We start from the raw sequence: 27,899 nt of genomic DNA, 5'->3' as shown, positions 1-27,899 counted from the left end.
TCAGGTCATGATCCTGGAGTCCCAGGATCGAGTCCCGCATCGGGCTCCCTGCTCGGCGGGGAGTCCGCTTCTTCCTCTGTCCCTCCCCACTCTCATGTGCTCTCTCTCATTCTCTCTCAAATAAATAAATAAAATGTTAAAAAAAAAAGCCACAGTAATCAAAATAGTGTGGTAATGGCAAAATGACAGACATATAGATCAATGGAGTAAACCAGAAATAAACCCTCAATGTATAAGGTGAAATGATTGTTACAAGGGTGCCAAGAGCATTCAGTGGGGAGAGGACAGTCTTTCCAACAAATACTGTTGGGAAAACTGGATATCCACATGCAGAAGAATGAAGTTGGACCCTAACTGTACACCATATTTAAAAAATTAATCAATCAGATATCTATACGTAAGAGCTAAAACTTTAAAACTCTTTGAAGAAAACATAGGGGAAAGGCTTCATGACATTAGATTTGGCAATGATTTATTGAATATGCCCAAAGCACAGGTAACAAAAGAAAAAAAATAAACTGAAATATGTGAAAGAGTCTATCGACAGAATGAATAGACAGGCAAGCCACAAAACTGGGGAAATATCTGGAAACCATATATCCATCAGGAGAGTGATGTCCTGAATATATAAAGAACTACAATTTAACAACAATAAAACAAACCACCTGATTAAAAAATGGGTAAAAAACTTCATTACACAGTCCTCCAAAGAAGATAGTCAAATGTCAATAAGGACAAGAAAAGATGTTCAGTATCACTAATCATTAGGATTAGTATAGCTATTATCAAAGTAACAGAAAATAACAACATCAGGGAGACTGTGAAGAAAATCAAAACCCTTGTGCACTGCTAGTGGGAATGTAAAATGCTATGCAGATGCTATGGAAAATGGTGCAATGTTCCTCAATACACTAAAAATTGAATTACTGTATGATGCAGAAATTCTACCTCCAGGTATGCACTCAAAAGAACTGAAAGCAGGATCTTGAAGAATTATTCATACATCCATGTTAACAGCAGCAATATCCACAATATCCAAATGGTAGATGCAATCCAAGTGCCCACAGACAGATAAATGGATAAACAAAATCTGGTATATACACACAATGGGATATTATTCAGCTTTAAAAATGAAGGAAATTCTTACACACAGTGATGAACCCTGAAGACATTTTGCTAAGTAAAATAAGTCAGCCACGCGGGGACAAATACTGCATGAGTCCATGTATACGATGTATATACACTAGTCAAATTGGTAAAGACAGAAGTATGGTGTCTGCCAGGTGCTGGAAGTAGGATAGACTGGGGAGTTAGTGTTTAATGGATACGGAATTTCAATTTGGGAAGATGAAGGAAGTTCTGGAGATGAATGGTGGTAAATGGTTGCACAACACTGTGAATGTATTTAATGCCACTGAAAAGATACTTCAAAAATAATTAAAATGGTAAATTTTATGTTATGCATACTTTACCTTAGTAAAAAGTTTTAAAAAGTTACCAACAAATATCAAGAAGAAAACACTTCATAACTATCCAATCATGTTTTCTGAACTTATGAGTCACAGAGTAGCTTTTGGACACTTCTTTGCAAGTCTTGCTTGGTAACTGTACACCATCTTTTAGACTATGGGACAGTTTCAGCTGAGATCCTGCAGCCCAGGTAAACTGAATCAGAAAGTTTCCTATCAACATCCTGGCATGAGACTGCAACCCAACCTTTCCATTTCTTTTTTCTCTTCCTTCAAGAAGTTAGAATTTAGAAATACATTTCTCTATTCCAAAATACCTACGCAAAACCACGAATGAATACATTTTAATATCAAGCTATACATAAATGAAACTGAATGAAGCACAACCATATAAATCGATATGTACGAATGTTAGGTATGTAACATTGAATCAAAAAACGCAGGACATATGACCATTCTAATTAATCTCGAAATCAGTAGAACCGAACAATTACTGTTTACAGATTCATAATTCATAATACTATTTTTTAAAAGGCAAATCACTGACACACACACGAGTGCACACAATTTGGAATTAGCCCGTAGGGTAAGTATACCAGTGGATACACCATCATGACCAATACTATTACTCCTGTTAGGGGGTGGGTTCGTAGATACACATTCCATTATACTCCACAACGTGGCATGTTTCCCACATTCTCTCTTCATGTGCAACATTTCAGTGTCTTAGAAAGAAGAGTCTGAACTACAGCTCTGGTGCTGGGAACGGAAAGGGCGAGACTGTGTGAAAGAATTACACCTTTCTTCTTCCTCAGCACTTGATTTGTCCATAACATGGCAGGGGGCCGGAGCCAGGTGCCATATTTGGGCCCCTAAAACCAACCATGAGCATGTTTTCCTCAGACTTTCTGAAATGGTGCTGAGGCCATTCCAAACAAACTAGGTATCCCAAACTCCACTTCTAAACATGGGAAAATCACTTGCTTTGATAGGTGAATGAGTGCTGATCTGCAATAGTTCTTTGCTTGTGATCATTCCTGTAATCTAGAAACTGTACACTTCAATTTTTTGTGTCTCCATCACAACTGGTTTGAGCTGCATCCTTCCTTCCACCTTATGGAAATTAGCTTAGGCCACATCAGCCCTTTGAACCCTGAGACAGTGAGATATTTTAGTGACTGAAAGACCCCAAGAGCTGATAGTCTTTCCTACACGTAGGAGGTTCCTTCAAGTCATTTTTCTAATGTTAGAGATGATTTTTAATGAGCACTGGGTGTATACGCAAATAATGAATCACGGGACACTACAACAAAAGCCAATGAAGTACTGTATGGTGACTAACATAACAACAACAACAAAAAAACTGATTAGATCATACATTCACAAGTTTTAAATTGCTGTTCTGTTTTTGTACATTTTTTTTCAATTAGTTTCTATAGATGGCAAGTTATAAACTGGTTTCATTTAGTGTTACTAATACAAACTTTTCTTTTAAAGAGAAATGCATTTGTAAATCAAACTATGAGTTGCTTTAAGTAAAAATCGAATGATATAGTTAGCCTTTACATATTTTAAAGATTATAAAGAAACTGCAAGGAAGGCTTGGTCGAGAAACCCAGACTTCACCCAAATCCTTAGGGTCCCCAAATGTGCTCTGGCAACAGAACTCCCACTTTCGCCCATTTCCAGTCCACACACATCTCGAGACGGTTGCTGTGGCCCGGAGCCTGCATCTGTGAACACCAGGGGGCTATATCTGGACTGTCCTGGAAAAGGGCCAAGGAGCCAGGAGCTCAGAGCACTGCAGGGATTCCTCTTGCTCGGATGCCATCCCTCCTTCAGATCTCTCCCTTTCCCTTCGAGTTCCTGTCATCTCCACACTCCTGCCTCTTCTTTAAACCCCCAATTTTATCCGTAAGCATCTCTTGGGAGGTGTGCATTATCTGAACACAGAAGGGAACTGACATTGCTTTGTTTCCACCACGTGCACCTTAATCCTTACCACTACCACGCAAGGCGGGAGCGGCTGTTACATTTCACAAATGAGGGAACGGAGACTCAGGGAGAGGAGATCACTGGCCCAGAAGGTAGCTAAGTCAAGATTCCAACCTGGGACTACAGGTTTGCACGGACCCACTGAACTCCTAGTTCTCTATCGGGGTTCTAGGATCCAGGGAGGGCTGATGTTTACACATACTCTCTAGAATGTCTCAAAAAGCATTCTTGTATTAGCAAACACATGTCAGAGGTTTTGTGGGGCCAGGCGTACACATACATGAGCAGGGGCAGGCCAAGCTGGGCAAATATTCACGCAAATGGCCGGCCCTGGAAAACTTACAGGAAAACAGTCTGAAGTCTGTAACACAGAACAGCTATAATTCTCTTGCGTATTGGATTTGCAATCAATGATTTCCTTTGCTTAGTATGTTCACATAAGGCTTTCCTGTGTGTGATCTCTGAGGTTTGACTTCAAGATCTAAGTTTTTCCACATTCCTTACATTCATAGGGTTCCTTTTCACTGTGTGAATCCCCTGAGGGTTTCTTAAGCCTGATTTACGACTGAGAGCTTTCCCACATTTATCCCATTAATAAAGATCTTCCCCTTTATGAGTTCCCCGATGTCCTCTGAGGACTGATCTATAGGCGAAGGCTCTGCCATGCTCATTACGTTCACAGAACTCCTGTAGGAGTTCTCTGGTGTAACCTTAAGCCAGATTTCTCACTAAAAGCTTTCTCACATTTGTATATTTAGAGAGTTTTTCCCTTTTATGAGTTTCCTGAAGTCCTCTGAGGATTTATTTATAGGTGAAGTGCCATACTCATTACATTCATAGGGTTTTTTCCCCTGTGTAAGTTCTCTGGTGTAACCTTAAGCTAGATTTCTTGCTAAAAGCTTTCCCATATTCATTACACTCATAGGGTTTCTCTCCTGTGTGAACCCTTTGATGTACTCTTAGGCCTGACTTTGCAGTGAAAGCCTTCCCACATTCATTACATTCATAGGGCTTCTCCCCTGTGTGAGTTCTCTGGTGTTTTCCTAGGCTTGACTTCTGACTGAAAGCCTTCCCACACTCATTACATTCGTATGGTTTCTCTCCATGTGAATTCTCTGGTGCATTCCTAGGCTTGACTTCTGGTTGAAGGCTTTTTCACATTCCTTACATTCATAGGACTTCTCCCTTGTGTGAATTGTCTGGTGTTTTTTGAGGGTTGAATTCTGGGCAAAGGTTTTCCCACACTCATTATATTCATAAGGCTTCTCCCCTTTGTGAATGGTCTGATGTGTTTTGAGAGCTGACTGCTGGACAAATGTTTTTCCACATTCACTACATTCATAGGGTTTCTCCCCTGTATGAGTTCTCTGATGTAGTCTCAGGCCTAACTTCCAGCTGAAAGTTTTCCCACATTCAACACACTCATAAGGTCTCTCCCTTGTGTGAGTTATTTCATGTTTCCATACGTCTGACTTGTGGCTGAAATCCTTCCCACATTCGTTACATTTGTAAGGTTTCTCCCCTGTGTGAATTCTCTGGTGCATAAGGAGGCACAATTTTTTACGGAAGGATTTTCCACATTCACTACACTCATACGGTTTCAACCTTGTGTGAGTCCTCTGACATACACTCATACACTGCAGGCTGACTGGTGGCTGAGGGTTCCCCTGCATATATTATGATCACAGAATTTCTCTGTTGTGTGAGTTGAATTATGGCTGAAGTTTTGTCCACATTCAAAGGGTGTCACGTCTGCGTGATTTCCCTGGTTTACTCTTAAGCGTGACTCCTGGTTGAAACTTTGCCCTCCTGTGTCAGTTCTCTGAAAAGGAGCAAATGAAACTTGCCACAAATGTCTGTCTTGGACTTCTTGGCTCTTCTCTACGAGGTTATCATGTTGGCAGTCTTCTAAAAATGAGAAAATTAAAAATACCTTATGAATCTTAAGACCCATTTCTTATGGGAAGCAGCCCATATACGTATAGTCTGTTATGTATTTTGACTCTTTGGTTCTAGTCCTATCACACAAGATTGATTAATTTGAAAGATATATCCCCTACATTGGTTTCATTTGAAAAGAAATTGCTGGAGTGGAAAAAAAAAAGAAAACAAACCGGCAATGAATACATACATACATATGACATTTAAAAAATGTGATTTTCAAAATTACATAGAAAGGAAGTACAGGAAGGTACAATGAGTTCGGGAACTGGAAACATCTAAGAATAAGATAAATTCAACAAAGATTATGGGCAGTAAGTATGGGCAGGACTATCAGTGGGTAATGCTTTCATGGTATACGTAAGAGAGAGGGTAGGATCAGGGATGAATATCTGGGTCTATGTTCTTACACTGCCAAATACAGATTACAGCGCAGGAAACTCATTAGTCTCCATATTTCTATTTGAAGCTTTCTTTCTTTCTTTTTCCCCCCTAGTTTACACATCAACACCAAATACATTTAAAATAGCACAATTTCCTTCCAATTGAAAAAACAGGCCTATACCTCAAACTCAAACTCTCCTAGTTGTTATTCACAGGCAATGAAATGCACTAATGAGAAGAGCCATCTCTCAGCCTTGGCTGAGATCCCTGCTCTATGTTGGCTCTGGGGCCTTGGTATATTGTATCAGGGTTGTTCAATAACAATACTCTCCTGACCATCACATTGTAAGTTTTCTATCATGCCTACTCTTTTTTTTTTAATTTTTTTATTCTTATGTTAATCCCCATACATTACATCATTAGTTTTAGATGTAGTGTTCCATGATTCATTGTTTGTGCATAACACCCAGTGCTCCATGCAGAATGTGCCCTCCTCAATACCCATCACCAGGCTAACCCATCCTCCCACCCCCCTCCCCTCTAGAACCCTCAGTTTGTTTTTCAGAGTCCATCATCTCTCATGGTTTGTCTACCCCTCATTCTCCCCCTTCATTCTTCCCCTCCTGCTACCTTCTTCTTTTTTTTTTCTTAACATATATTGCATTATTTGTTTCAGAGGTACAGATCTGAGATTCAACAGTCTTGCACAATTCACAGCACTTACCAGAGCACATACCTCCCCAGTGTCTATCACCCAGTCACCCCATCCCTCCCACCCCACCCCCCACTCCAGCAACCCTCAGTTTGTTTCCTGCGATTAAGAATCCTCATATCAGTGAGGTCATATGATACATGTCTTTCTCTGTTTGACTTATTTCGCTCAACATAATACCCTCCAGTTCCATCCACGTCGTTGCAAATGGCAAGATCTCATTCCTTTTGATGGCTGCATAATATTCCATTGTGTATATATACCACCTCTTCTTTATCCATTCATCTGTTGATGGACATCTTGGCTCTTTCCACAGTTTTATCATGCCTACTCTCTTGCAACAAATCCATCCCCAAGTAATCCATAAGTCAGCATTCCATCTATGGGTCAACATACATAGTTTCTACTGGCTTCTAGAACCTTAAGGACTATGTTTCATCCTGCTTCTAGAAACTTTAGATATTCTTTATATTCATTTAACAGAAAAGCCTTTACTTCTATCTTTGGTATGCTTGACTGCTATTACGTAGTGGCTACCCACATTCCAGCAACAATTTCAGGCCTATGCTGGAAATTTAACGTGGTCCCTAAAACCACTGCCCCAGGTTCCATCAGATAAGAGTCATCTGGAAAACAACGTCTTACACCAATTCTGGAACATTAGCTTTTCAAGCTAGCATTACAGAGGTCCACCGTATTTTTGGGGTATAGTCTGGCCAGACTATTTGACACCCCTTAAATGAGTCATTCCAAAAAAATCTTGCCCTATATTCTTTCTTTTTTAGCTCAAATTCTACATAATCTTCAGGGCAAGACTATTTCCTCAAGTTAAAAAAAAAAATGCCTTCTTACATCTCTCCATGAATTTAAGCACCATTTACTTTAAATCTGAAAGCAATTATGCCTACTCCATTCATAGAACAATGGATACATGAAGAGCAGTTACATATATGGGCACACAATTTTTTCAAGTAAATTACTATCATTGCAATCACAGTGCATCTTAAAATTGATGACATCACATCCGTTTTCTCTTTCCTAGCCAGATCTATTTTATCTTTTAACTGATGGTATTTTAAATGCTATGAAATATATTTTGTGCAGTTTTGCTTTCCTTTATCTGAAACAGAACACAGATTCTCTGATTTTCCTTGCACCACTCCAGGATACAGAGAAGGGTCCTTGAAATACAGTGTGCCTGGAGCTACCTAGTCCTCTCTGTGACACATCAGCTCAGACATACTGCCAATGTATACCGGTTAACTCACAAGTCACAGAAATCTGACTAGGGCATTTGCATCCAATATGGAATACTTTTCCCCTCAAAAGCATTAGTGTCAATCACAATGTAATTACAAAATATCATATATTACATTCCAGAAATATCATATATTACATTCCAGACTAGGAAAAGTAAGAAAGAATATTCTTCTTGGTAGAACACACACACACATACACACACATTTAGTTTTTACTGTGTCCAAGTATTATTAATATGGTATCTTCCTTTATGTAGATTTTTGAAATGTGCTTCTTCATGCCAGGTTTCTTAGATCCATCCACATTACACATTACGGCTATATAATGGTCTACTGTCTGAAAATACCTTTAAGTTTTTTCATAAATAAATACGGAAGTTATTTCTAGGTTTGTACTTTTAGAAGTCTTGATGCCATGGAAAATCTGATTCATGTCTTCTGCTAAACATATTCAAGTCTTTCCGGAGAATAAACCTGGAATGGATAGCTGTCCTAGGGAATGCGCATGCTCAACTTTATGAATACGCTAAAACTTTTCCCAGTAATTGTGCCAATTTACACCACTGCCTGCCTTGTGGACATTTCTCTTGCATTATCTCTTAATTATTCTTGGTACTAATGGAATGAGTCCAAAATCATTGTACTGTGGTCTGAATTTGCATTCCTGAGACCGCCAATAATGTTACGTATTTTTCATGTTTATTAGCCATTCTTACACCCTGTTTGTCCTTTCTTTCTAATGAATTGTCTGGACTTTATATTCGCACTTCTTAGAAGTTCAATAACGTAAGTCTATCTGAATGCCAAATTACATACCAGGAGATGAGCCAGTGAGCAAAACAGTAAAAAAAACCAAACCCCCCCCCCCCCAAAACCCCTTCTCGGAAAGCATTTGCTCCAGTAGAAACAGGCAGACGGTAAACAAAATGTAATACATACTTGATATACAGTGTTTTAGAAAATGAGTGCTTTGAAGGAAAAAAGGGGCAGAAATGGACTGCCTGAGTTCAGCACCGTCATGGGCCGCTGTACTGAAGAGACAAGTCCTGGATCCTTTATTTATTGAAGCAAACCCTTTGTGACAGATATTTGTAGCAAGTATTATCTCCCATGGTTTATCTTGTAACCGTCAAACTCTCTGAAACCACAAAATTCTTCTGTGTAGTTTAAGATATAACATAGAATGAACATCTTTGGAGTCACCATCCACATCCAAGAGCAGAGCAGGACCCCATCAGGGAAGACCCACATATTGTTTCTGGAGCAAGACTCTTCATGCTTACACATCCCATCACTTGCAAAATTCACAGCAATACCTTCCTGACTTTAAGAGTTTACAGACTGTGCATATATCCCTAAAAGCACACAATTTAATTTTACCAGCTGCTTTATAAAAATTGAATCCTATAGCTTGCTGTAATCATTTTTGTTTTGCTCTTTTGTTCAATATTGTGTGCAAGATTCCCCTATGATTTTGCTGTAGTTTATAAGTTAGTACATTATCTCTGATGTGTAACACTCCATCAAATAAATGTATTTTACTTCTGCACTCATCTGTTGATGGGCGTTTGGCTTGTTTACATTTACCATATGAAGCCCACCATTTTCAAAAGCAGTTGCTCTAGTTTACATTTCCATAACCAGTGGATGCAGGTCTTGAATGCTCCCCACCCCTCGATGTGGTCAGAGTTCTTATTCTCTGCCAATTTCATAAATGTAGAGTGGTAATATGATACCGTCTTCATATTTCTCTCAAAACTAATCAGATTAAACACTTCTTCCCATGTTTGCTGGGTAACTAAGTTTCCTTTTGGGGGAAGGTTCTGATTAAGTCTTTTGCCCAATTTTTCACTAAGCTACCTGCCTTTTTCCTCAGACTTGCAGAAGCACTTTATGATTGTAGGTCCCAGTTTTACCTTGCTTACATGCACTGCAAAAAGATTCTGTGACCTGCTATTCTGTGACCTGTCTTTTCATAGTCTTTATATAATCCTTTAACATCTAGAAATTGTGAATTTTAACGCAAATTTATCAAATTTTTCCTACATGGCTAAGTGATTTTGTTCTTTTGTTTTTCCCCACCCACAGTGAGAAAGATTTTCTCCTATATGATTTTCTAAAATATTTTGTTTCACCTTATACAATTCCACCCCAAATTGATTTCTGCTGTGTGTATAAAGTAGGGGTACAAGAAGTCAAGTGTTTAAAACGTGTTCATTCCTGGGCTATTATATTTCAATGACTTGTTTAATTATAGTTACATGAGTACAATTAATGAGTACAATTAATTGTATTGACAAGAGTTTCATTCAATACCAGGCAGAGAAAGTTCCACAACATTGTTTTTCAAAGATGTTTTAAATTATTACTGGGCCTTTGTTATTCCTATATAAATTTTATTTTTACTTATGTATGTATGTATTTATTTAATTTCCACATAAATTTTAGAATCAGCTTGCCAAGTTTTACAAAAACAAACAGAAATCAAATGAGATCACTTGGTATTATACTACATCTTTACATATACTGAGAGTATTATTAAGAGTTTTAAAATTGTTTACCCAATCTGTGAACATGGAATTATCTTTCTAATTAAAGTCTATTCAATAGCTCTCATGATTTTTCAAGTTTCTGTCTTACATATATTTCTAAATGTTCACCCTTTTCTATTGCTAGGTATGTCTGTGTAGTTACTTCTTAGAAAGGACTGTCCGAGAAACACCTTTTGGCTAGTTATGACTTACACCTCTGTAGTTTTCCAACTCACTGGTTTCTACTTTTATCTTCATTAAATTATTTCTTCTGCTTTGCTTAGTCTTTTTTTTTTTTTTTTAAGATTTTATTTGAGAGAGAGTGAGCACAAGTGGGGGAAGCGGCAGGCAGAGGGAGAAGCAGACTTCCCACTGACCAGGGAACCCCATGTGGGGCTCGATCCCAGGACCCTGAGATCATGACCTGAGCCGAAGGCAGACGCTTAACCAACTGAGCCACCCAGGCATCCTGCTTAGTCTTTTTTAAACTTTGTTTTTTAAAATAAGTATGTCAGAATACAAATTTTCCTGTAAGCGGTGCTTTACCTGAAGCCCAGAGGTTCTGATACCATGCTTTCCATTGTTACAGTTTTCTGGATATACTGCAATTTCAGATCTCATGCCAACAGGTTCTTAACTCCCAGAAGGAGGTTTCAATTTCCCTATATTGTTTGCAATTTCTAGTTTTGTTGAACTTTGGTTTTTCTATTGTTTTGAAATTTAATGATGTTTCCTTTTTACCTAAAGTTCTTTCATATTTTGTGACTCTTCCGCTGGCAATTAAAGGGCAGTTAAAGGGTTTGTTCTTTGTTTTCAGAGTCTGACAAACGCTTATAATTGTATCTTAGTTTCTTGTAAAATGTATTATTTCTATGTTCCACCGCCCCAGCTGTTTTCCAGTGGATCTGTAACAAATCAGAGGATACACTGTGGCTACCATGTCTAATGTGTTTCATTATTATTATTATTATTTTTAGAGAGAGAGGTGCAGTACACCTGAGTGAGCATGAGTGGGGGGAAGGGCAAAGGGAGAGGGAGAATCAGAGAATCTCACTCAGACTCCTCGCTGAGAGTGGAGCCCAATGCGGGGCTCGATCCCATGACCCTGAGATCGTGCCCTGGGCTGAAATCAAGAGTCAGATGCTAACTGACTAGCCACCCTGGCACCTAATGTGTTTCAAGATCACTTTATATCTCTTAGTTTTGTTTTGTTTGGAGTGAATCTTGATAATCTCTTTATTGTCTTCTTTAACATGATAAAAGTACCTTTTTCCTCATTTCATGGTTTTTAACCTGAATTCAATCTTGACCAGAATTAAGATGCATGATCCCAGCATACACTTTTTGTTTTGGCAAACACTTTACCATTTGTTAATATCAAACTTTCCAAATCACCCCTCAGGTCTATCCCTGATAAAATCTGATAATGTATTTTCACAATAGTTGGCTTTAACCCATTTTCATTACTTGCTATGGCAGCTAGGTTTCTCTTAATTGTACAGTGTGCTTAACAAAGCCTTTATAAAAAAACGCATTCAGTAACAGGCATGTTTGTTTTATTAAGTGAATTTTTCTTCTAATAATTATGAAGGGTGTATTTTGCCCCTCATGGTTATCTTTATAATCTTACGTAGTTCCTTAATCATCTATCTAGTAAGACAGTATCTAGTAATTCCCTAACACATAATCAATAATAACATTAGTTTCTTCTCTCTCTTCCCATTCATTAACCTCCAGTCTTCCATGCTTTCATTTCTTAGTTTTTATTTTTTTATTATTTATTTTTTTTACTGTTCAGTATAACTCTATTACTTGATTTGTCAATTTTAAGTGATATACACTCAGGCTCCCAGCTCTTAAAGATGAGAAAATGATCAAGATTGCATCCATCCCTTGTGTCAGACCTTCTCCTTCCATATACTACTGGACATGATACAGTCTTCCTCAACATCCACATGGATAGGGGCTCTATAAAAGAGTGTTGAAATTATTTCACAGTAGACATCTCTAACTGACTACTTTGGATCTAATTTACCCGGAATACTTTCTACCAGTACTTAATAACTCACCTGAGGATCTCCTGATTAGAAATTCTTTCTCTAACAAGCATGGATCTTCTGCTTGCTCCAACCTTAAGATCACTTCTGGTTTTGTATAGCAATACCCTGTAAATGGGAAATAATTTAAGACTTGGGCCTGTTGCATGGGCTTCTAGGATTCTGAACGTGAAAGAAGACACATTTTCAGGGACGGCACAACAAAGATGCTCATTTGAAGCTTTCTTTGCAGAGTTGACAACAAAAACATTTATTTTCTGATGCTCAAAAGTATTAAACTCCTTGAGCTAAATCATAAGCATACATGACACTGAACTCAACAGGGATCTACATGCTTTAGGCTTTACAAAGGGACTGCATGGGCTTTCCACTTCATGCCATGATGAAACAGCAGCAGATGACACGCACTGCAGGGCAAGGATCCCAGGAAAAAGGAAAAATGGAGTTTCAGGCCACATAGCAGAACCAGAGGAGGTCTCAGTAAGTTGAGGAGACAGAACCAGAAATTCAGAGGTCAAGCATAACTACCATCTGTGGTGTAAAATACTGGAGACAGAGCTGACTGACAGAGACCCACTGGCATCTGCAGGAGGGTCGCTTGGAGTCTCTGGCTGAAGAAAAGAAACCATCTGAAATAGGCCAGAGTTTACTATTCTTAACAAAGTGTATTCTCAAAAGGAATTACTGAACCAGAGCCCAACGGGCTGAGGGTTGATCAGAGCCTAGCCAAACTGGGGGAAAGGGAATATTGACTCCAGTTCTCTCTCATCTTCCACATGGGGAATGGGCTTCCATGTGCCACTGAGCCAGGCCCCAACTGCCACAAGGTCAGAAGCTCCTTTGTTGGGGACGTCGCTCTATGTCACTCTTCAACTCACTATGGATTCGTATCTTTTAGTAAAGGGGTAAACCTACGTGTTTCCCTGACTTCATCAAACCTAAGGAGGTCGTCTTTGGAACCTCTAATCTGTAGCCAGTTGGTCAGAAGCACAAGTAACAGCCTGGGGCTTGTTGACTGGCACGTGAAGTGAGAGGGTGGCGGCAGTCTGGTAGGACTGAGCCCTTAACCTCTGGAATCCAATGCTATCTCCAGGTAGACAGTATCAAAATTGAGTTAAATTCCCAGACACCCTATGGATGTCAGAAAATTGCTTGGTATTGTGTGGGAGGGAACTCCCCACATTGGAAATGGGTCCACAAACCCTAAAAGAAGTCCTTCTAGCCTTCCTGTCCCACCTTAGCTAGCTCTTTACACATCTTTTTTTTTTTTTATTTAAAGATTTTATTTATTTGTCAGAGAGGGAGAGAGAGCGCATGCACACATACAAGCAGGGGGAGGGGCAGAGGGAGAAGCAGACTCCCTGCTGAGCAGGAAGCCCGACGTGGGGCTCGATCCCAGGACCCTGAGATCATGACCTGAGCTGAAGGCAGACGCTTAACCGACTGAGTCACCCAGGTGCCCTGCTCTTTATACATCTTAAAAAATTTAAAAGCACTAGTGAAGTTCAGGGTCTAGGGGCACACGTCCACCAAAAGACTGACCTAATTACAGGACTGTGAACATTTCTCTTGCCCTACAGCTGACCATTAAATTACTAAAGGCCTGTCACTGCAGATCTTTTTACCCAGCACATCACATCCACCTTACAACAAAAAATTACAAGAAATGCCAAAAGGCAAGAAACGCGGTTTGAAAGGATGGAACAAACGCCAGAATCAGAGTTAGAGATGGTAAGAATGCTGGAATTATCAGACCAGGATTTTTTTTTTTTTAACTATGATCAATATGCTACAGGCTTTTTTAGAACATCAGATAATACACAAGAACAAATGGATAATGTAAGTGAAGAGTTAGAAAGTGTAACAAAAAAGCAAAAAGAAATGCTAGAGGGCGCCTGGGTGGCTCAGTTGGTTAAGCGACTGCCTTCGGCTCAGGTCATGATCCTGGAGTCCCTGGATCGAGTCCCGCATCGGGCTCCCTGCTCGGCAGGGGGTCTGCTTCTCCCTCTGACCCTCCTCCCTCTCATGCTCTCTCTCATTCTCTCTGTCTCAAATAAATAAATAAATAAAATCTTTAAAAAAAAAAAAAAAAAAAAAAAAGAAATGCTAGAGATAAAAAAACACGAACAAATGAAGAATGCCTTTGATGAACATATCAGCAGACTACACACGGCTGAGGGAATCTTTGCGCTTGAGAATTTGACATTGAATTTTTCAAAATTGAAAAACAAAGAAAAAAGACTGAAAAAAACCCCTAGAATATCCAAGAACGGTGGGGCAACTACAAAAATGTAACATACATGTCATAGGAATACTAGAAAGAGGAGAAAGAGAGAGGGGAACATTCAAAGCAATATTTGAAGCTAAGAATTTCCTTCAAATGGATGTCACACAAAACCATAGATCTGGGAAGCACAGAGAACACCAAATAGAACAAATGCAAAAAACAAAACTACACTTAGGAATATTATATTCAAACTTCAGAATATCAAAAGTCAAGAAAAAAACTTCTTTTCAAAGATTTATTTGAGGTGGAGGGACAGAGAGAGAGGGAGAGACAGAAACTCAAGCAGACTTCATGCTCAGTGTGAAGCCTGACACAGGGCTTGATCTCATGACCCTTAGATCAGACCTGAGCCAAATCCAAGAGTTGGATGCTTAACCAGCTGAGCCACCCAGGCAATGCCAAGAAAAAATCTTGAAAGAAGCCAAAGGAAAAAAAAAATCTTACCCAGAGAGGAGCAAAGGTAAGAATTAGATCCAGTTTTTCTTTCTCAGAAACCAGGTAGTAAGAAGAGAGTGAAATAAAATATTTAGAGTATTGGGAGAAAAAAAATCCACCAATCTTGAATTCTGTACCTTGCAAAATTATCCTTCAAAAGTGAAGAAGAAATACTTTCTCGAAGAAAAATAGAAATTGAGGCAATTTATTATTAGTAGACCTGCCTTGCAAGAAGTGTTAAAAGAAGTTCCTCATAAAAAAGGAAAATGGTACAGGGGTGCCTGGGTGAGTCAGTTGGCTAAACATCTGCCTTCAGCTCAGGTCATGATCCCGGGGACCTGGGATCAAGCCTTGCATCAGGCTCTCTGTTCAGTGGGGAGTCTGCTTCTCCCTCCCCCTCTGGGCTCACTCGCTTACTCTCTCTCTCAAATAAACAAATGAATACAATCTTTAAAATAAAAAAGGAAAATGGTATAGCTCAAACTCAGATCTACACAAAGAAAGGAAGAATGTTGGAGAATGTATAAGTGAGGGTAAAATAAAAGCTTTTATTTTTCTTACTCTGAATTGATGTAACAGAAAAAGTTTGCTCTAAATAATATATACTATTATGGGGAGCTTGGGTGGCTCAGTTGGTTAAGCGACTGCCTTCGGCTCAGGTCATGATCCTGGAGTCCCGGGATCAAGTCCCGCATCGGGCTCCCTGCTTGGCAGGGAGTCTGCTTCTCCCTCTGACCCTCCTCCCTCTCATGCTCTTTGTCTCTTGTTCTCTCTCTCTCTCAAATAAATAGATAAAATCTTTAAATATATATATATATATATATACACTATTATGTATGCCTGTATGCATATAAGTAAAATTAATGACAGTCATGTTAAAAGGAGTGGAAGAGAAGAATTAGGAATATTTTGTTAAGGTACCTACCTATACTAGCTGAGAAACCGTAGAATGTTATTTGAAGCAGACTTGGATTACTTTTAAAACAAAAACAGAAACAAAGGACAAGGGCAAAAAATAGAAAACAGCAGCAAACGTGGTAGGTATTGCTCCAACTACATAAAAAATCACTTTGAATGTCAATGGTCTAAATATATTAATTAAAAGACAGATTGTCAAGATGAATCAAAAAACAAGACCCAAACATATGTTGCCTTCAAGAAACCCACTTTAAATATACAGACACATATAGATTAAAAGTACAGAGGTGGATAAAGATACACTACACTAACACTAATCAAAAAAAAAGGGAGCAGTAATATTAACTTTCAGAACAAGGAAATTTATCAAGGATAAAGAGGGGAATTATGTAATGATAAAGGGGTTAATTGTCCAAAAACATGCAACAATTTTAACATGTATGTGCCAAATAACTGAATGTCAAAATACATAAGACAAACACTGATAGAACTGTAATGAGAAAATAGATCTATTATTTATTTATCATAGTTGGGGATTTCAACACCCCTTTATCACAAATGGATGGACCCACCAGGTAGAAAATCAACAGGGGCACAGCTGAATCCAAGAGCACCATCAATCAATTGGATATAAATGACATCTATAGACTACTTGATCCAACAACAGCAAATTACACATTCTTCTCAAGTTTATATGGAACATTCTCTAAGACAGACCACACTCTGGGCAATAAAGCACACCTTAACAAATACTTACATAAATAGAAATCATATAATGTATGCTCTCAGAACATAATGGAATTCAACTAGAACTCAACAAAAGGACAAATGGAAAAAAAACAAAGTACTTGGAAACTAAACACACACTTCTAAATAACACATGGCCAAAGAAGAAAATCTTAAGACAAATTAGGAAATATTTTCACTGAAATGAAAATACAGATTATTCAAAATCGTGGGATAAGTCAAAGCACTACCTACTTAGAGGGAAATTTATAGCAGTGAATGCAGAAATTAAAAAGAAGATCTAAAATCAATAATCTCAGATTATACTATAGGAAACTAGAAAAAGATGAAGATATTAAATCCAAAGTAAAGAGAAAATAAATTTAAAAATTAGAGCAGAAATCAATGAAATTGAAAACAGGAAATTAATGTACAAAATTGATGAAACCAAAAGTTGAATCTTTGAAAAGATCAATATAATCAACAAGCCTCTAACCAGGCCAGATGAAAAGGAGAGAGAAGATTATCTGTTTAATCAGAATGAAAGAGGGGACATCACAACAGATCTTGTGGATATTAAAATATAAAAAAAGAATACTATCAACAACTCTGTGCCCACAAATTCTATAATCTAGATGATTCCTTGAAAGATAGCATATGCCAAATCTCACACAGGAAGAAAAGAGTACCAATAGGCCTATATGTATGAAAGAAATTCAATCAAGAAATAACCACCTTTCAAAACAGAAGTCATCATGCCCAGATGGGTTCACCAGTGAATTCTACCAAACATTTAAGAAGGAAATTATACCAATTCTCTACAATCTCTTCCAGAAGACAGAAGCAGAGGTAATACTCCCTAACTCACTCTATGAGAACAGCATCCCCTAATACCCAAACCAGAAAAAGACAGTATAAGAAAAGATAACAAAGCAATAGTATCGCTCATTAACATACATGCAAAAATCCTTAGCAAAATATGAGCAAATCTGGGGCCCTTGGGTGGTTCAGTCATCTCCCTCTGCCTGCTGCTCTGCCTGCTTGTGTGCCCTCTCTCTGTCCGATAAATAAATAAAATCTTTAAAAATATATATGAGCAAATCAAAATTCACAGTGTATATAAAAAAATTACACACCATGACCAAGTGGTATTATCCTAGGTATGCAAGGTTGGTTCAACATTCAAAAATCAATTAATGTAATCTATCACACTAAGAAAGTAAAGAAAAAAATTCACACAGTCATAGCAACAGATGCAGAAAAAGCATTTGATAAAATTCAACAATTCATGACAAACACTCTCAGTAAAATAGGAAAAAAGGGAACTTTCTCAACTTGATAAAAAATATCTATCTTAACTGATAGCTAACATCACACTTAACAGTGAGAAACTTGAAATTTTCCTGTAAGAGCAGAAATAAGGCAAAATGTCTTTTCTCACCACTGTTTTTCGACATTATACTGGAAGTTTTAGTAATGTAATAAGACAACGGACATACAGGGCATACAGATTGGGAAGAAAGAAAAAAACTGTTTTTGCTCACAGATGACATGATCATTTATGCAGAAAATCCAAACAGACAAAAAGACTGGAACAAATAGGCAATTATAGCAAAATTGCAGGATATGAGATTAATATACAAAAAAAATTAATTGCTTTCCTATATACCAGTAATGAACAAATGGAATTTAAAATTAAAAACATAATGTCATTTACCTGGCATCCCCAAAATGAAATAATTAAGTATAAGTCTAACAAAATATGCCCAAGAACTATGAGAGAAAAATTCTGTAAAACTCTGATGAAAGGTAATAAAGAACTAAATAAATGGAGAACTATTCCATGTTCATGGTTAAGAAGACTAATCTTGTCAAGATGTCAGTTCTTCACAATTTGATCTATAGATTCAATGCAATTCCAGTCAAAATCTCAGCAAGTTATGGATATCTACTAAGTGAACCTGCTTATATGGAGACGCAAAAGACGCAGGATACCCAACATAAAACTGAAGAAGAAAAAGGTCAGACTGACACTACCCAACTTTAAGACTTAATATAACCTTACAGTAATCTCAACAATGTGATACGGGGAGCAGTGGGACAAACAGATCAACAGAACAATATAAAGAGCCCAAAAATAGACCCACAAACACACAGTCAACTGATCTTTGACAAAGGCGCAAAGACAATATAGTGAAGATAGTCTTTTCAAAAACTGGTGCTGGAACAACTGGATGCCCACATGCAAAAAAGTGAATCTAGACACAGACATGCATACATCCTTCACAAAACTTTATTCAAAATGAAAAGAAAATTTATTCAAGATGGATTAGACCCTAATGTAAAAGGAAAAGCTATAAAACTAGAAGGTAACAGAGAAGAAACCCCAACTGACCTTGGGTGTGGTGATGACTTTTTAGATACAACATAATGGAACAATCTGCAAAAAAAAAAGAAAGAAAAAGAAGAAAAAGATAAATTGGACTTCATTACAATTAAGTATGTCTGGTCTGCAAAAGACAAGATTAACAGAATAAGATAAGCCATAGATTGAGAGAAAAATACTTGCAAAAGATACATCTGATATGTGGCTATTATCCAAAATATACAAAGAACTCTTAAAACTCAACAGTAAGAGAACAACCAACCCTATTTAAAAATGGGCAAAAGACCTTAATAGACCTCACCAAAGAAGATACACAGATAGCAAATAAGCATATGAAAAGATGTTCAACATCCTATGTCATTAGGAAGTTGCAATTAAAAGAACAATGAGATCACCATCACACACCTATCAGAATGGCCAAAATCCAAAACACTGGCAACACCAAATGCTGGTATGGATGTGGAGCAACAAGAACTCTCAGATACTGCTGGTGGAAATGCAAAGAAAACATGAGGTTTTCTATGATAAAAACTACCACATAACTAAGTACCAAGTGATAGTGAACACACACAAGCTCTTCTAGAAAACAGAAGAACACATTTCATGAGGCAAGCTTTACTACACTATGAGAAAAGAAATCTCTTTAAAAAAATATTTTACAAATATGTAATTTTTAAGAAAACGTTATTAAGTAAATCTAGGAATAGGTAAAAAGGATGATACATCATGACCAAGTGGGATTCATCCTAGGAATGCAAGGTTAAGATTCCAAAAGAAATAGAGTTCACAATATTAACTGAAAAAGAAAAACTGTAAGATGATGTCACTATAAAGAAAGAGTTTGAAAAATTTAACACCTATTGATTAAATTAAAAACGGAGGGCGGGGCGCCTGGGTGGTTCAGTCGTTAAGCATCTGCCTTCGGCTCAGATCATGGTCCCAGCGTCCTGGGATCGAGCCCCGCATTGGGCTCCCTGCTCAGCGGGGAGCCTGCTTCTCCCTCCCCCACTCCCCCTGCTTGTGTTCCCTCTCTTGCTGTCTCTCTCTCTCTGTCAAATAAATAAATAAAATCTTTAAAAAAAAAAAACAAAAAACAAAACGAGGTAGGGGAACTTCCTTAACCTGATAAAGGACAGGTATGAAAAACCTAGAGGAACATAGTACTTCATGGGTTCCGGTTCAAGACAGTGCGGTAGGAAGATCCTGCTCACCTCCTCCTAAGGACACACTGAGTCTACAGCTACATATTGAACAATATCCTCTTAAAAAAACCTCAGGGCTGGCTGAGTGATGAACACAAATGGTGCAAAGAGAAGAAAACCACATCAAAGCAGGGAGGAGAGGCTGGGACACAATCTGGTCATAAATCCCACCAACACTTTGGTGACCCTCAAGTGTGAGGGAACTCAAAACCTAGAGCTTCTCCCTGTGAAGCAAACAGTTCAAATCTTACATGAGGAACTCTGACTTTTAAGATCTGCACCAGAGAGATGAGCCCTTGATACACAGAACTTTGAAAATCAATGGGGGACTGTGTCCTGAGACCCACGAATCTGGTGATCTGAGAAATGGCTCTTCAGAAAAGGCTCTTGTGCTTGGATTCACCCACCCCAGGGCGCAGCACAGAGGCAGTCGATGGCACCCAGACTTCAAGTGAAGGAGGCTCACCTACTTATATTAAAGCACCGTCCTGATGGACAGGCACCTACCTAATTGAGCACACACATCTAGGAGCGGGCTGGAACTCTCTGGGAATGGAGACGGATAGACACCACCGCTGCCTTCTCCCTATACAGTGCTCCAGAGCACCAGCATCTCCCAGGATGGAACTTTTATATGCATCGAGTGCCCTAATTTTTACAGCTGCCACACAGGGGATCCCTCCTGATCAATGGCTCTGCAGACCAGAGAAGCTTGTGTTCCTGGTCCCATGGGGATGTAAGAATTGGTGCCACCCAGCAAGGAGCTCACACCATTGCTGGCCCACCAAACTGTGCGGCTGCGGCCTGGGTCACCTCACATCTCCAGGCCCAGGTGTGGTGGGGCTTAAACCCATGGGTCCCGCAGGACTGTCACCACCAAAGATTTCTTAAACAGTCACCACCCCTAGGGCACAGCATGAGGCAACACACCCAGAAGCTCAATCCTTCTGTGAAAGAAGCTTATTAGCTAATCATCACGGCTGTGACATGAGAGGCAGGCTCTTCATGAAACACTCATCCAAGGCTGACTCTACTCCCTTTCAGAAACCTCAGGGGGCAGACACGATCTCACTGCCCCTCTGCCATTCTCCAGAGCACTTGTGTCTCCCAGGGGGGAGTTTTACATGCGTCCAATGGCATTCTTCAAAGAGAGATGACAAACAATCCCCAAATTTGTATGAAACCACAGAAGATCTCAAACAGCCTAAGCAATCTAGAGGAAGAAAAACGAAGCTGAAGGCATAACACTCCTTTTCTTGAAACTGTATCACAAAGCTATAGTAGTCAAAATAGTATGATATTGGCATAAAAACAGACTCACAGAGAAATGGAACAGAATAGAGATCCCAGAAATAAACCCACACATATATGGTCAATTAATTTAAGACAAAGCAGCCAGGAATATACAAAAGGAAAAGGACAGTCTCTTCATATATAGTGTTGGGAAAACTGGACAGCCACATGCAAAAGAATGAAACCAAACCACAATCTTACACCATACACAGAAATTAACATTAAATGGAATAAAGATTTAATGTAAGACCCGAAATCAAAAAACTCCTTGAAGAAAACATACTCAGTAATCTTTACTGATTTGGATTTTGGCCATTCTGATAGGTGTGTGATGGTGATCTCATTGTTCTTTTAATTGCAACTTCCTTTTTTTTTTTTAAAGATTTTATTTATTTATTTGAGACAGAGAGAATGAGATACAGAGAGCACGAGAGGGAGGAGGGTCAGAGGGAGAAGCAGACTCCCCGCCGAGCAGGGAGCCCGATGCGGGACTCGATCCCGGGACTCCAGGATCATGACCCGAGCCGAAGGCAGTCGCCCAACCAACTGAGCCACCCAGGCGCCCCTAATTGCAACTTCCTAATGACATAGGATGTTGAACATCTTTTCATATGCTTATTTGCTATCTGTGTATCTTCTTTGGTGAGGTCTATTAAGGTCTTTTGCCCATTTTTAATCTCATACACAGAGCTTGGTAAAGATTTTTAATATGACACCAAAAGCGAAGGCAACAACAACAGAAATAGAGTGGAATTACATCAAACTAAAAAATTTCTGCACAACAAAGGAAACCATCAGCAGAAGGAAAAGGCCATGTACTGAATGGGAGAAGATATGTGCAAATCATACATCTGATAGAGGGTTAATATCCAAAATATATAAGGAACTCATACAACTCAAGAGCAAAAAACCGAACAATCCAATTTAAAAATGGGCAGAAGATCTGAATAGATATTTTTCCAAGAATACTTATAGATAACTAACAGACATATGAAAAGATGCTCAATATCATTAATCATCAGGGAAGTGTAAATCAAAACCACAATGAGATATCACTTCACACCTGTTAGAATGGCTAATATCAAAAAGATAAGAAATAATAAATGTTGGTGAGGATACTGAGACAGGGAACATTTGTGCACTGTTGGTTGGAATGTAAATTAGTGCAGCCACTGGGGAAAATTGTACGGAGTTTCTCAAAAAATTGAAAATACAACTATCATATGATCTAGCAATTCCGCTCCTGGGTATTTATACGAAAAAAACAAGAACACTAACTCAAAAAGATACATGCACCCCATTTTTCTTCGAGGAATTATTTTACAATAGTGAAGATATGAAAATAACCTGAGTGTCCATTGATGGATTAATGGTTAAAGAAATCATGATATATACACACAACAGAATATTATTCAGCCAGAAAAACAAATGAAATCTTGCCACTTGCAACAAATGGCTGGATCTCGAGGGCATTATGCTAAGTAAAATTAGGCAATCAGAGAAGGACAAATACCATACAATCTCACATATATGTGGAACCTTAAAAACAAAACAAAACAAAATCCCAGCAAACAAACAAAAAAACCAAGTTCGTAGATACAAAGAACAGATTGGTGGTTGTCAGTGGTAATGAATGGGGGTTGGGGAAAATGGGTGAAGGGGGTATTAAATATTTGAAAAATTAAAAAAAAAACACCTAAAGTGATTGGGGGAACAAAAAAGAAAAGAAAGCATAATAAAAAGAAAACTTTGTAAATGATTGAATGTTTTGCCCTCCAGATTAGGAATAAGACAAAGTTGTCCTCTCTCATCATTTATATTCAGTATACATTATATTGCAAGTCTTAACCAGTTTCATAGAGAGAAATAAGTAGCATAAAGACTGGAAAAAATCTTTATTCATAGATGACATTATTATATACATAAAACATATCATGGAACTTTCAAAACATGTACTACAAATAATGAGGTTGATAATATTATGAGATATGATGTTAATACAAATAAATTACTTGTATTTTGACATTTTCCCCAAAATTAGTAATTGAAATTAAAGATATCACTTAAAATATTAAGATCATGAAAGCTATTGATATATCTAATCATGAAGTGTAAAGTGTAAGTGTAAGATAAAAACAAATAATGGGAAGGAAAATTTAAAAAGCCAAATGAAAGGAGAGATCTATAGATTCAGGGCAATCCTGATCATAATCTCAGCAATTTTTAAGAAAAAAATGGTAAGTGCTTCTAAAATTGATGTGGAAAGGCAAAGAACAAGTAACTACTAATATAAATTTGAAAAAAAAGTTAAGAGTTAGACTCACCTTAACTTATTTCAATAGTTAACACACGGGTATATTAATGAAAAGCGTGTGGTATTACCATAAAGCTAGACAGTAGGTTCAATGAAATAGAATGTATTCCAGAAATAAATATGTGTACATATGGTCAATTTAATTTGGAAAAGCTACCAAGGCAATTGAACAGGGGAAGGGTAATCTCTGCAGCAATCAGTGCTGTTGGAGTGGACCATGAGATGCACAAACGTAGCACAATCGTACTTAACACCATATAAAAAACCTAATTGGAAAACATAAAACTTAACATAGCAGAAAAAATCTCACTGACCTTTTTGTTAGGCAAAGATGTCTTAACAAAGAGGGAAAACAGCATAAGACATAAAAGAACACAAAATAATATGACTTCAAGATGAAAATCTGTCTTTCAAGAGACACTGTTAAGAAAAAGGTGAGCCACAGATGGGGAAAAAGAGGTTCAGGAAACATTTATCTTATAATGGTCACCTCTATTACATGAAGAATTCTTTCAACCCAGTTAAGACCAAAAAAAAAAAAAAAAAAGATAGAAAAAGACGTGAGTTAAAGACTTGAGGAGACACCTCACAAAAGATATGCAAACAGCCAAAATACACATGAAAAGATGCCCATCATCATTCTTCACCACGGAATTGTAAATTAAAATCCAGTAAGATATAACCTGACCCAACTGAACTGGTTGAAATTATAATACCTAAGGTTTAGGTGAGAATGTGGCTCAGCTAGAACTCTCGTATCTTGCTGATGGGCATGAAAATAGCGTAGTCACTTCGGAAACATTTGGCAGTTACTTATAAAAAGTTACAAATACCTTTCCTGTAAGACCCAGGAAAACCGCTCCTATGTCTTCACACAGGAGAAATGAAAACATGTCTGCACAAAAACTTGTACTGGAATGTTTGTAGAAGCCTTACTCCTATGGCGCCAAATTTGAAAATGACAGTATGTATTCAAAAGGATACTACTACTATAAAGAATAAACTGACACATAAAACATGCCTGAATCTTAAAATAATTATTTTCAGTGAAAGAAGTAAAGGAAAAAGAGTATGTACTGTATGATTCCATTTGTATGAATCTCTAGAAAAGGCAAAACTATTAGAACGGAGAGTGGATCAGTAGTTTAAGTGGTGAAAGCAGGAGGAGGGAAACGGCTGGAACAGGAAACAAAACATTTTAGGGTGATGGAAGTAGTCTATATGACGATGTGGGTGGTGACAATCAACTGAATACATTCCTCAAAACTTATCAAATTATATCTAGAGAACGGCTGAGTCTAATTTTTGGTTAATTACACCCCAATAAAGTGATGAAAAAAAAAAAAGAAACAGGTTGCATCTGAGAGACAAATAAGGTAAATTCACCCATGGAGACGAGGTGGCTGTAGATCTCCAGCATCACCTCTCTGTACAGAGTCCGCTGAGTGCGGCCTATTTTCTGCCCTTCTTCCTGGGTGGACTCCATAGTCACATCCTTGAATGACACGGATAGCTGTAATTACACATTTCTGTTCAATCTGAACAGGGGACATGGAAAATACCTTTGGAACTAATTCTATCGTGTTTACTGTAGAGCTTAAAACAACATGTTACAAAGGATGCCTGTTATAGCCTTAACTCTGTCTTCCATTTTGGGGATACATAATGAATACAAATATTCTCATGCCCTCATTCATTTGCAATTACTTATAAATTATATACATGCACCATCTGTTAACTTGATACTTATAATGTTTAGTGGGATTTTTTGTTTAGATAAAGTTACCAAAAAAAGATCTTTCTAATATTTTATCCTATACTAATGTTTTGTCCTAAGCCTCTCTAGGGTATACAACACTCCTACTCAGAGTCTTCTGCTAGGGTAACGGGGAATCAATGAAGGGGCTAATGTGAGCCTTGGATATATCTACACATAACTACATATTTATTTTAGAAGTGATCTAGGGGAAGAGTGGAGTGTTTTAAGCAGCAAAACAGAAGAGATCAATTTAAGAGCAGCCCACCTATATTAAGGCAAAGCAATGGGAAAGAAACATAGGAAACTAATTCTCCAAGAGAAAGAAACACTGATTTCTTGGTCAGGTCCACAGAGAAGCAGCATAACCAAAGGGGCAGATGCTGATGCTATATACTGAAACTGGAAAAAGAGGTAAAGAGGGTTGGGTAGAGGATCACAGCGAGGCACATCTTGTTTATGTTGTACTCAAAATATGTGAGGACACACAGAAAAGTTATCCACTGCATAGCTGGTTACGTGATTTTGTAGCATATGAAGTCTACAATAAAGATAAGGATTGTAATGGACATTAGTCACTAAGGTGATAACTGAAATCATAATACAGAATCTGCTGGCTCAGACAGGACATATAAATTGAGGGGAAAAAAGATACAAAACTGAATTTGAGAGAATACCAATATTTACCAGAAGAAGAATAAACCAAGAAGGCAGGGGAAAAGTTTATTATTGGTGGTAAGAGAAAATGGACAAAGCAGACTCAGAGAAATGACCAGGGTCAAATTCGGCAACACTCAGAATCATCAGGATGCTGGGGTGACGCTTGGCAGAGCAATTCATCGAAGAACAATGAGACAATATTGAAGATGCTCGATTTGTGTTTGGAGCAGACTATATGAAGAAAATCTACATCAGGTGGGAGAAATAATTCAGAGGCTATCAGTGTGGATAAGGCAGTCAAAGGGAGAAGACAGCTATTCTGGCAATTGATATTTAAAGACATCAAATTTAGAAATTTCACTTTCTAAGTGTTTCTTGATGACACAGATATAAATTTTTATCTGCATAAATTCCTAATTTTTCATACTGATCTTGTATCATTAATTCTAATAATTTACCTATAGATACATGTAGATTTTCTACATCAGCAATCATATCATCTATAAACACTGGGGAAATTATTTATTTCTTGCTTTCCGATCTTTGAATTTTTTTTTTGCCTTATTTCACTGGCTAAGACTTCCAACATTTTTCTTCCCAGGAAAAGTTTTCCTAGTGAACTATGAATTACAAATATTTTTTTAAAGTTTTTGAAAGATACAGCTTATAAAAATAAGGAAGATTCTTTCATTCCTAGAATGCTAGAAATTTTAATATTCTTTTTAAAAAGATTTCATTTATTTGATAGAAAGAGAGAGAGAGTGTGAGTGTGTGAGCAGGGAGAGCAGAGGGAGAAGAAGCAGCAGCCTCCATGCTGAGCATGGAGCCTGATGCAGGACTCGATCCCATGATCCTGAGATCATGAGCTGACCCCAATCAATGGTCATACGCTTAACTTCCAGGCGCTCTGGAAATTTTAATATTCTAAAATTTATTTCCTACATCCAATAGTATGATCATGCTTTCTTTCCTTTGGTGTTAATACAAAGAATGATGTTGATTTTTTAAATTGTTAATTCAAACTAGAATTTCAAATAAATGTATCTTCTTCATTATTTATTAACCATACACACACACAGCTTACTTATCTTGGCTTGAAAATTCATATGGAAAGCTGAAAAAGCATACATAGCCAGAAAATGTTTAAGAACAATGATGTTGTATTTGTTGTACTTGATATTCAAACTTTGTAAAGTTTTAATAGATGATGAGCTTGAATGACCATGGAGCAGAAGAGAAAGTTAAAAATGACTAAAATACAGGTGATTTTTGAAGGAGAAAAAGGATGGCATCTTTTATTTTTGGAAAAAATATAAACTTTCAAAAATGGCATAGGGATAATTAAATAGGAGTGAGGGGTAAGAAAGTTAGATCTATACCTCATACCACTGAACAAGGTAAAATTAGAGTGGACCAAACATATAAATGTAAAAAATAAAATTAATCAAGTTCTAGAACACAACATGGAAAGTTTCTATTATAATGTAAGGCTGGGAAGTGGAGGGTTCTGGTCAAGTTGGTGACGTAGCAAGTTCCTGTCTCACCTCCTCCCACAGACACACTAAATCTACAGC

General features: G+C 37.8%; 1 protein-coding gene across 8 annotated transcripts in view; it reads right to left on the bottom strand.

Moving 5' to 3' along the window:
- Positions 1 to 27,899, bottom strand: part of LOC129046027 (zinc finger protein 37A-like) — a 99,964-nt gene that overhangs the window by 57,769 nt on the left and 14,296 nt on the right. For 2 of the 8 annotated variants that reach the window (XM_064579012.1, XM_064579010.1), the window contains exons 3-4: positions 12,361 to 12,456; positions 343 to 5,372 (exon numbers count right to left, since the gene is read on the bottom strand). The exons of 2 other annotated variants lie outside the window; for them this stretch is intronic. In XM_064579012.1, coding sequence (XP_064435082.1) covers positions 5,095 to 5,372; positions 12,361 to 12,456 — 374 coding nt within the window. In that variant the 3' untranslated portion in view covers positions 343 to 5,094. Of the gene's footprint in view, positions 1 to 342; positions 5,373 to 8,681; positions 12,260 to 12,360; positions 12,457 to 19,109; positions 19,155 to 27,899 lie in introns of those variants that run through there. 4 more of the 8 variants (XM_064579011.1, XM_054509134.2, XR_010407568.1 and 1 more) reach the window with 4 other exon arrangements.

The sequence above is a fragment of the Mirounga angustirostris genome, unplaced genomic scaffold, assembly GCF_029215605.1.
Source record: "Mirounga angustirostris isolate CCGP_5_RB_7025 unplaced genomic scaffold, mMirAng1.0.hap1 SCAF_15, whole genome shotgun sequence".
In the NCBI taxonomy this organism is placed as follows: domain Eukaryota; kingdom Metazoa; phylum Chordata; class Mammalia; order Carnivora; family Phocidae; genus Mirounga; species Mirounga angustirostris.
The sequence above is the reverse complement of the archived record's forward strand: the minus strand, read 5'-3'. Positions and strand labels throughout refer to the sequence as shown.